Genomic DNA, 10649 nt, shown 5'->3' on the forward strand with positions numbered 1-10649 from the left:
TGTGCACTGTGCAGTTCTGTGAGTGAACAGTAGGTGGTGCTGTGCGCCTCTCTGGGGCAAGTGCACTGACCTCACCTGGTCCAACCACGCCCACGTGAGCCCTGCACGTGTTCCAGATGGTGCATGGTATTGGGATCAGAATATTGGCAAATATCTAAAACAAAATGAAGAAGGTTATTACAGCAGAGCAGATATCGGAGTGGTTCACGTCTGAAACCACATTTGCCAATATCAAACTTACAGATGAAGTTACTGGAGGAAAACTGCAAGCAAAAGAAAACTGGTGAGTGAAGTAGCTAACAGCACGTGTGATTTTCACAATGAGCTTCAGTATAAAAGCAATCCTGGCTCATACAGAAATTCTACCATTGTCATGTTCATTTTATGAAGGTTATCACACCAACTTGCACTTCACGGCTTAAAGATAATTGACAGGCCATGTGTCTCTGTAGAGAAAGTGGATAAAAAAATGAAACGTGGGTCCTGCTTATCGTGACTGAGTGTCCCTAATTACCCAGGATAGTCCCAATTTTGAGGCTCGTGTCCCCTGTCCCAACAGATTTATTCAAAACCATTAATTTCTCTCAGTTTTATTCAAAAATGTCCCAAGTTTACCTATTTTTGACCAATCTGACAAACGCCAATGGTAAGTGGGGCATAAATTCTAATTTGTTTTACCAACATGCCGAAAGCCACTATGACCAGTGAACATTAGGCAAAAATAAAATAAAATGCACCTCCAGAAGTCCCTCAGATTATGACTAACACAAGTGAGCCGTGAATGGATAATGTTGCGTGCTTTTTTCACAATTTAATTTCTACCAACAATCCCAACCCGAGTGAGTCCCAGTTTTGAATTGTGAAAATCTGGTCTTCATCCTGCTCCCCAGTGCCAGAGCGCAAACCATTGTGGAGACTGCAACGTGTAAAGCCCATAGTAAAGCAATAAAATGCAATCAATATATACTCTAATTAATGCTTTGCTAGTCATACAACGCCACTGGTAGCATAATAGCATGGCAAAACCGCTTTCTTTAACCCAAAAATTCCCATGCACAAATCTCCCTAACTTTAAACCAATCACTCTAACGCATTACTTGATTCGGGCTATAACACACTCCACTTCTTAAATAGTGAGAAGCAGTCCAAGACCCCAGAGACAGCCCCCAGAGATTGTCCTACAGATGGTGATAAAGAGACTACAGCAACCTCACAAAAAGAGGTGCAAAGTTCCCCCAGAAAAGAGCCCCAGAAAAGTAAGTATTGTAGTTTGGCATTTGGTATATTTGTTGGACTTTTAAATTCATATTGTGACATAATTAGATTTGATTAGAAAGACTTTATTATACTGAAGGAAATTCATTATCATATCAGTTAGCAGGCCACCTACATTGACCAGCTATGAGTACCCCAGCCTGCCTGTCACCAAAAACAGACAGAAGGTAAATATTTTATAATGGTATTTCTAAATAAATAATAGTGAATAGACATGTAATTATTCCTCTAAATAGTGACAGTGAGTTTTTATGAGTTTGTTATGAGGCATTCATGAACCATTAAAGATCAAGACCAGCCTAACAGCATTGACATGTTTGTGTTTTGTGCTCTATAGCTTATATCCCTCATAGAAAACAGTTCTGTGCTGATCATTCAAGGGGCCACAGGTAGCGGTAAAACCACCCAGGTGCCACAGTACATTTTGGACCACTACAACGAGAAGAATACCCCATGCAACATTGTAGTCACTCAGCCTCGGAAAATTGGGGCCACAAGCATTGCCCGATGGGTGGCTTCACAGAGGAAGTGCACCTTAGGCAGTCTAGTTGGATATCAGGTTTGTGTTAAGATCATTTATTGACTGATGTAGAATTTCTAAAATATTAGGTCATAACAGTGAGATATGAACGAACTGTTGACCTAACCAACCATTGCTGGCTTGTCCACTACTTGTCCATTTCAAACATTGTATTAACAGTATTATAAGTATTATAAATGCCATTTTTTACTTGAGTCATATTTTAATGTATGTAACATCGTAAGTCATTGTTTGACATTGGCTCTTGTCAGGTGGGACTAGAGAAGATGGCCACAGAGCACACTCGTCTGATCTACATGACCACTGGAGTGCTGCTCCAAAAGCTGGTTAGAGCAAAGTGTCTGACTGAGTACACCCACATCTTTGTGGACGAGGTAAACCTTAATCTAATGTTTATGTTTTTACCTGAATACTTAATCAAGAATGAAGCTGATAGTCTTGGGATTGTACTAGGTTCACGAGCGCACTGAGGAAATGGACTTTCTCCTTCTGGTTTTGAGAAAACTCCTCCACTCAAACTCTCGTTATGTAAAGGTAAATGCAGCATTATGTTTTGTTATTTTGTAACACATGGCTCTTTCTGACTCGGCCATAATGCTTTAACAGATCATCCTCATGTCTGCCACTATCAACTGCAAACAGTTTGCTGAATACTTTGGCACCCCAGTCCGTGGCAAAATGAACCCCGCCTGTGTGTTTGAAGTGGAGGGTGCTCCATATGCTATTGATGAGTTTTATTTGGAAGACCTCTACCGCCTGTTTCCTTATAGAGTATGTGTGTGTGCTGTAATTAGCTCTATTTTGTGTCTAAAGACTAAGAACAATCTGTTCTCACAGAGTGGCCTCTCTCTCATCACTGATCCTTTCATTTCTGTGGAGATGTACAACATCGCTATCAGTCTCATTCAGAGTTTTGATGAAGTGGAGGGTAAAGATTGCAGGTAACACTTTCAGAACAATAACAAGGTCAAATATGAAACTGTAAAAAATGTGTTTATGACAGTCAAGTGGATTCCAGAGGAACCTCTACAGAGCGAGGCAGCGTGCTGGTTTTTCTCCCTGGATTTTATGAGATATGTTACATGCAGGAGGCCTTGTCAAAGTTTGTCCATAAAAGGTGCGATTGATTCGTCTCCCAACCATCACTTTGGAAGAGTTTGAACATGTCTTTATTTCTTTAATCATTCATCAGGCTTCAGGTGTATCCACTCCACTCCACTGTGACCCTGGAGGAACAGAATGGGGTGTTTTTGTCCCCTGTACCTGGATACAGGAAGGTAAATGCAGATTATTGCATTTGAGCATTGTAGTATGATGATGTAGTATCATTTCTGAACTGTGTTGTCAGGTCATCCTGTCTACAAATATCGCAGAGAGTTCAGTCACAGTTCCAGATGTCAAATATGGTCAGCATGCTTTTAATGTACTTCCAGTGATATGGATGTCTCTATTATTTTCATATAATTCTTAACATTTTGTTACAGTTATTGACTTCTGCCTGGCACGTCACCTGGTTTGTGATCCAGAAACTAATTATCAGTCCTTGCAACTAACTTGGGCCTCCAAAACCAACTGTAATCAGAGAAAAGGTAATGCACCGACTTGATCTGTCCCTTTTCCAGTTCTAAACATTGCCCCTGTTTTCCGTACAGGCAGAGCTGGCCGAGTGTCAAAAGGATTCTGCTATCGCCTGGTGACCCGCGAGTTCTGGAAAAATGAGATTCCTGATTACATGACTCCAGAGATATTGGTGAGATGCCTCTTCTTTTGTGTTTTTAGATTTAGAATAAACAGGAGTCTCAAACTGTTGACTGTTCCCTCAGGTTGCCCCCTTGGCCACTATATTGTTGAAGGTGAAGCTCCTGGACATGGGTGATCCCCGCTCAGTTCTGTCCACAGCTCTCTTGCCCCCAAACCACGACAACATCGTGAGGACTGTACTGCAGCTTAAGGAGGCAAGCAAACTGAAAATGGGAAAAGTCACTTCAAGTTTAACTGTAAGATGATTTAACCACAAATACATTTCTCATAGATGGGAGCACTGTCAACCACCAGTGAGACGTGCTGTCAGAATGAAGATGGGGAGCTGACCTTTTTGGGCCGAGTACTGGCTCACCTACCTGTGGACCTGTACCTGGGAAAACTGATCGTCCTGGGACATGTCTTTGGATGTCTGGAAGAATGTCTCATCATCGGTCAGTGCATTAATGCCCACTACTGCTACATACTGCCTAAAGTAAAGTACTACTGAATACAGTTGTTATTCTTCCTTATCCAGCTGCCTCACATTCTATGAAAAGCTTTTTTGCCATACCGTCCATGCAACAACTCGCTGGCCACAGGTGAGTTAGTCCTGTTTGAATTTGGAGGTAACAATTCAACTTGTGACATACTTATCACAGGAGCAAGTTGACTTTTGCACGTGGCACATTAAGTGATTCCATTGCATTTGTTAACGCCTTCAAGGTAAAGTTAACAAAAAGGTAGAACAAAAAGTCCTGTTAATTGAAAAATATCTATAATAATCCTAAAATGTATTGCTTATTTAGGCCTGGTATACAGCCAAAAAGAAAGGACAACTCAGACACCCAAAGGTAAACAGAATGCATTTGTGTAGTTGGGGTTTGTGTAATAATAGTTTTGTATAACAAAAAAACTTTGTTGTAAATTTATTTTGTGTAGTACAGTCACATCCCATGAAATTATTGAATTTTGTGCTATTGCTTGTATTTTTTTATTTTTATTTTTTTCAGGATGAATTGGACTGGGGAAAGGAGAACTTCATACAAATCAAAAGAATCAGAGAGGTACTCATATGTTAACCTTTTTGTTTAGTGTTGTTTAGGACCTGAGTACACCTGATTTCTCCCCGTCGTCATTTGTCATCATTGTGTTTGTTAATATTAGGGGTTTAAGAATAATGCTTTATGCTTTACAATATAATTTAAATTTAACACAAAAATCCAACTCTAACAATTCTTTTCATTACATATTGTATTGTCATGTCAGGAGGCAGTAGATTTTTTTTTGTACACATGCCATAATTCTGTTTAGGTGGCAGAGCTGTTTGAAGATCTAAAGCAACGTGTGTCACAGTTCAACATGCACATCCCTGAGAGCAGCCAGTCCCTGGACTACACCAGCACACACCAGCAGAGGTTCATTCTACAGGTGAGTTTTGCTGTTAGTATGGTTAGCTACTACGGATGCAACAATATTCGATATAATATTGAATCTTTGATACTGGTGTCACAATTTACACGTGTTTGCTCAATATGTTGTGTCCCTCCATGCATGCTGTGTTGTCATTTATTTTGGTCCGAAAGAGAAACTGTTGTCCTCCTCAAATCCAGCAAGAAAACAGCTTTATAGGGACTTATAGCTGATATGTTATAACAGAGGTGGATTTCATCTTTCAATCACTTTTTATTTTACATTGATAGACCCAGGAATGACAAAGATATGAACTTTTAAATACTTAAGAACTGCTTTTGGCTTTACATTGGCTTTAATCAATCAATCACGCATATGCACCCACGACGTGACTCGCGATGTATGAGGTCTATTTCTCAGTCTCTATCTCATAAATTTTTGTCAGAAAACGGTCTGTTGAGACATTTTTATGTAATATAATATAGTTTTAGTGTTCAGAAAAAGATGGGAGAGCGCAGTGTGTGTAAAAAGAGCGGGGCAGTGGGGGAGGAGCTACTGTCTGTCTCTGCTGCTGCTTGAGATGAGGCAGAGTAGCGCAGACATAGGAACCCTGTGTGAATGCTGCAAGAGGAGAGCTGGCCTCAGGAGGAAAAGAAAAGAAATCATCATCAAACAAATGTTTTATAGAGTAGCTCCCCTAGCAGTCTATATTAAGAGGAGACTGGCTTTATTCTAAGATATAAAATAGCATGAGAAAGCACTATTCTTACTTTTACTGAATAAAAATGCTGTAAATAATTGACCCAAATGAACTAAAACACTTCACTTATAAGACTCATTAGCATAATTTTTATTTTTTTAATGTCTTAAAACGTATCAAAATTGTATCGATATGGTGACCCCTGTATTGAGTGATATCAAATTGTGGGAAAACTGTATGGATGCTTCCTTATTAGCTACTGCCACATGCCTACATTTGGGTAGATACACAATACATTTTTAAGCATGAATCTCACAAGATGTCACTTAAATGCTGCTGTTCCATCTCTGGGTTTTAGGTGGTCATTGCTGGAGCATACTACCCCAACTACTTTGTTCAGGGGGAAATTGATGAAGACCTTGCTTCAAGAGAGCTGAGTGGCTTTAGCCCCAAAACAACTGTAATGGTAATGCTTATGTAGGGTAAATAAGGGAAGAGGTTCCATAGTTGAAGGAGGAGCAATTGAGGGGTAATTATTACAGATCAACTACAGAAATTTGGATAAAACACGTCAAAAGATGGGCACAAAATTAAAAAATTTTCCCTTGTGGAATGTCTGTTTAAAGAGCTATACTGTTTCTCTAGCTTTCTCTCCTCTCTAGCTGTCTCTGCATCCCTGAACTGTGAGCACTCCACACTGAACTGGTGTGGGGTCAAAGATAAGGGTCCTTTGTGACTGCCCACTAAATTCATAAAATGAATTGTTCATTTCATTCCTCTTCTTTCTCTGGAGAAAATCCATTGGCTTATCAATAGGCAAAATTTTATACATCACGTAGCTCTTTTGTAAAAGATCTTTTATTCCTTGTGAAAGAGTGTTTTGTAAGTTATTTTGGACATCATATTTTGGATCTAATCACTTGGTAACTTATTAACCAGTTCGAAGGGGGAAGGGTAGTGTGCATCCAAATTTAAACTGCAGTCAGAGGTATTATCCAAACTTTGGTGCAAGTTTCTTTCTTAGAGATTCGATATGGTCATAAGTGAAAGGGCAGTAAAACTACACTTATAATGTTTGCCGTTCACTTTATCTTTATTTTTTCCTTATCATTATTCTAAATATTCTTAGATAAGGAATCTTCCACCATACAGTTTTCTCTACTACAAGCAGCTGCAGTCCCTCTTTCGCCTGTGTGGCCTAGTCAAAGCCATTTCCTTTGACAACTCCAGGTATGTTGCCACGCTGTCTTTTCCTTACGCTGCTCAGCCTCAGTTTGGGACAGTGTGGGTGTTTTTAGGGCGTATGTAGAGTTCACCAGGCATCCCCAGGACTCCGGAGTGCTGCCTGACGTGTCCCTGGCGCTCCTCCTGTGCCAGCAGAGTTCTCCCCTTGAGCTGTCGGTATACCCTCTTGACCAGATCGAAATGTGTGCTGGGCAAAGGAATATCACTCACCTCAAATATGGACGGTAATCTTCAGAGCCTACCTATTTGTGTTTAATATTCATGAGTTTTTGTTGCTCAAATTCAAACACCATTATAGACCAGCCAGAATCTACAGAAACTACTGGGCATCATTGCTGCAAAATCCTGATTACTCTCTCATTTTTGGTTTTGCATGCCTTGCATTTGCCATTGCTTCCCGTTCCTTACAAAATGTACTTCTTGCCTAACCTTAACCTAAATTAACCCATACATGACTTTCCATTTTAAACCATGTTGTATGATCTAATACTGAATGATATTATTGAATGATGTACCTCCATGGGGACCTCATTTTTTGTCCCCATAGTGTGTTTAATAGCCCCTACATTACACACACACAGTAACACACAAACTTAAAAGAAATCACTGTTACTGTTTTATTTATCTTTCACTGTATTTATCTGTTGTGCTTATCATCTAGGGTCAGTGTGGACTTCCAGACTCAAAGCGTGTCCCCAGTGGGGCTCATAAGTGGTGAAATGGACCCTGATAAACTTCCTTCAAACTACATGTTTGTTGTCAGCATCACTGAGGTTAATCTATACATGCAATAGCAAATTGTAGATATACTGAGGAGGACTTCTCTTTGACTGATCTAGTTGATATGAACCTGTCTTACAGGTGGTGGAGGTGGGTCACTTCTGGGGGTTCCGTACAGATGAAGAGAGCCTGGAGAAGCAGCGTCGCATGACTTCAGAGATAAACCGCCGTCCTCTCCAGCCAGTTTCCATGTCTCTCTACTCCAACCTTATTTGCCTGGCTCCGTACTCTGAGGTCAACGACCAGAGTACAGAGTCTACATATTACCGTGCCAAGATCTTGCACATCCGTGGAAACACTACAGAGGTAGATCTGGTTTTAGATGCCTTTTTAAAAATATTTTACAAACATTTAACATGTTTTACAAACACTTGTAGGTGTTCTTCCTAGACTTTGGAAACACATCGATGGTTCCTTGCAGAAGTCTCAGGGAGTTGCCCCCTGACCTTCTGTCTGAACCATTTCAGGTACAACTCCTGTACCTCTGTATCATTTCCTTCGACATGTTTCCTATGCCCCTATGCTTCTTTCAGGCCCAAGAGTTTCAGATCATGGGAATGCGCCCCTCAGCCCAGTCCATGATTCAAGGCAATCCATGGAGCAGCAGATCCTGGGATCGCTTTGTCACTTTGGTGAAGGGCCATTCCTTAATTGTGTCACTCTACTCCATCCTCCATGGAGTGATGAGAGTTGAGCTGCTCCTCAGCACGGACACCTTACAGTCCAGTATCAGAGACATTCTGGTGCAGGAAGGACATGCTGAGAAGGCTGAAGAGAGCTTTGAGTCCAAGGTAAAGAAGAATTTGGTTTGCAAAAACTCATCAAAAGGCATGACGATGTAGTGGACGCAGTGGGGTCTGACTCTTCTGCACCTTTTGCCTTTAGCTAAATCACGAGGTGATGATGTCTGTGTATAAAGACATGGAGGATGGAACTTATGTGGGCAACTCCATGAGTACATCATGGCAAGAGCGCAAACAAGAGGATCAGGAAACGATTAACAGTCTCCTGGAACACTTCAGCAAAGCCCATCTGAATTTCTCGAAGACAAAGGCTAGATCCTACATAAACCATACATTTTTTAACTTGACTCTAAATGTTTATGATTTTTTTCTAAATAAGTTTTGCCTTTGCAGTAGTGGGCTCTAATTAAATGCCCTGTATTTAATGAACATTCTCATTTTACCTATGTGTTTCTGTGCTGAACGGACTTGGACTGACTGTGATCTTTATTGTGTAGGTACATTTGCATGGACCATATAGCCCCAATAAGATCTTTTACAGCAGCCTAAACCACAAGACTTTGTACAAGTGAGTCGACTCTGTTGACAGTTTCAACAGAAAGTCCACATTTCATATGATGCGTGTAATTTTCTTCAGGAGGGTTACTATTGAGAGGAACAGCATGAACTCCTTGGCTATAAATGAAAATCCTCACTACAAACACCAGAGGATGCTGGTTGCTGGAGCAGTGTCTGTCAACTCCACTGGTACCGCTCCAAGATTATCATAAAATTATTGCACCAGTTTGATGTTTTTGAATATTGAATTTTTGTGTAGGTACTCTTATTCTTCTGAGAGAAACCACTTTGATGCCAGACATCCCTGGTCTGCCTGCCCTCATCACTATGCTCTTCACTCCCATCATGGAGCTTCGGTGAGTGTCAGGATTTTACAGCTTTTCTCTAACTATGGAAACAGTTAAAATATACTATGGGTTTGTGTCAGGACCAACGAGGAGCGCACTGCATACACTGGGGCTCTGTGTGGCCTGGGATGGGACAATGACACACAGGACGGCATCCTCCCAGAACGTGACATCGAGTTGGCCTTTGATGTCAAGTTTGATGTGGAAGATATCACAGAAGTGAGATTTCATCTGCTAGAGTCAGACATGAGTCCTGTCCTGAATTATACCACTAAATACAACTTTTCATCTTCATGTTATTGGACTGTTTAGAGGGAAAGGCTGACCAGATTTTTGATTCATGGCCCAAGCCTGACTTGACAATTTGAGTTTTGGGCCTGAATTTATCTTCCCCATTTACCACTTCACCTATCGTGCAGTAATAAAGTGTAAATTTTCTTTATCAGATCAATGCTCTCCGGCTGGCAATAAATCACCTGGTGTGTGAGGGGCCGAGTGGGACACTTCACCTAAGCCCTGACCGGACAGCTCAGCTCCAAGATGACTGCAGGGAGCAACTGATCAGGTCCTTAAACTGACATTATTGTTTTGGATTACAAATAATGGTTGGATCTAATAATGTACTCAATTTATTTTCCTCCAAAAATATTTTGGTGTTGCAGACTATTCAGTAAATACCCAGGACGAGAGCAAACCCCTCCAGTGCATTACAGCCTGAAGGAAAAATGGAATCAGGTGCAACTCATGATCGAGTCAAACTTAAGTCACACACACACTACTTCTGCTGAGTGATTTTACTTCAGATCTTCCTTTTTTTTTTTTCACTTTCAGGTGGATCCATCTCTCAAAATGGATATAGTCCAACCAGGGTCTAAAAAATCCAGAGGAGTCTTGTTCCAGCTTCATCCTGTTACACTGTTGAACACCTGAAAGTTTTCATACTAAATTTGGAAGATGTTTGTTGTTTCTAGTTTTGTGTTTTGCTAACTTTATTTTGTAGTTCTTAAATATATAATTTATAGTTTTATAATGGAGTAATTTAAATATTTCATCGTTTCCTGTTGAGCTCATATAAAAATGCCTGCTGGTGATGAGCATCTTATTAAAAGTTGGTTCTAATTGTTCATTTTGTGGCACTTTAATAAGAGATCTGCTTGGCTAGGCTTAACATTTATGTCTTTCTTTAATATATACACAAAACTAAAACCTTGCCTATTTTCATAAAGGCTTTTTCGTTTGTGTTTAGCTCATGGTGTCTACACAGACTGCCACGAAGCTTAGCCTGAATTTGCATGGCCATTTTCAGC

The 10649-nt window shown here is 40.4% G+C and overlaps 1 protein-coding gene across 2 annotated transcripts; it reads left to right on the forward strand.

Moving 5' to 3' along the window:
• Positions 1 to 30: 30 nt before the first annotated feature.
• On the forward strand, positions 31 to 10466 carry tdrd9 (tudor domain containing 9). Of its 2 annotated transcripts, XM_055157811.1 has the most exons (35): positions 31 to 283; positions 1135 to 1256; positions 1375 to 1442; positions 1613 to 1834; positions 2068 to 2190; positions 2270 to 2350; positions 2423 to 2587; positions 2654 to 2757; positions 2820 to 2933; positions 3009 to 3093; positions 3165 to 3222; positions 3301 to 3405; positions 3469 to 3566; positions 3640 to 3771; positions 3849 to 4011; positions 4095 to 4158; positions 4219 to 4282; positions 4366 to 4410; positions 4570 to 4623; positions 4871 to 4987; positions 6028 to 6135; positions 6799 to 6899; positions 6968 to 7138; positions 7576 to 7687; positions 7776 to 8000; positions 8072 to 8161; positions 8228 to 8485; positions 8580 to 8747; positions 8935 to 9005; positions 9075 to 9184; positions 9255 to 9351; positions 9423 to 9561; positions 9789 to 9907; positions 10005 to 10077; positions 10174 to 10466. In XM_055157811.1, exons 1-35 carry the CDS (start codon positions 165 to 167, stop codon positions 10270 to 10272), a joined length of 4044 nt encoding a protein of 1347 aa, XP_055013786.1. In that variant the 5' UTR covers positions 31 to 164; the 3' UTR covers positions 10273 to 10466. The 2 variants fall into 2 exon arrangements, 1 of the variants encoding a protein (XP_055013786.1); XR_008632802.1 differs by lacking the exons at positions 9423 to 9561; positions 10174 to 10466.
• Positions 10467 to 10649: the final 183 nt, after the last annotated feature.

Source organism: Boleophthalmus pectinirostris, unplaced genomic scaffold, assembly GCF_026225935.1.
Source record: "Boleophthalmus pectinirostris isolate CB_2022bp ecotype Guang Dong unplaced genomic scaffold, ASM2622593v1 HiC_scaffold_10, whole genome shotgun sequence".
Classification (NCBI taxonomy): Eukaryota; Metazoa; Chordata; class Actinopteri; order Gobiiformes; family Gobiidae; genus Boleophthalmus; species Boleophthalmus pectinirostris.

Bases quoted from the DNA above. Each gene is read 5' to 3' on its own strand.
- tdrd9 (XM_055157811.1), top strand. From the start codon at position 165: ATGAAGAAGGTTATTACAGCAGAGCAGATATCGGAGTGGTTCACGTCT. The intron at 3,406-3,468 runs GTAATGCACCGA...TTTTCCGTACAG, and splicing joins CAACTGTAATCAGAGAAAAG to GCAGAGCTGGCCGAGTGTCA. The intron at 4,411-4,569 runs GTAAACAGAATG...TATTTTTTTCAG, and splicing joins GACAACTCAGACACCCAAAG to GATGAATTGGACTGGGGAAA.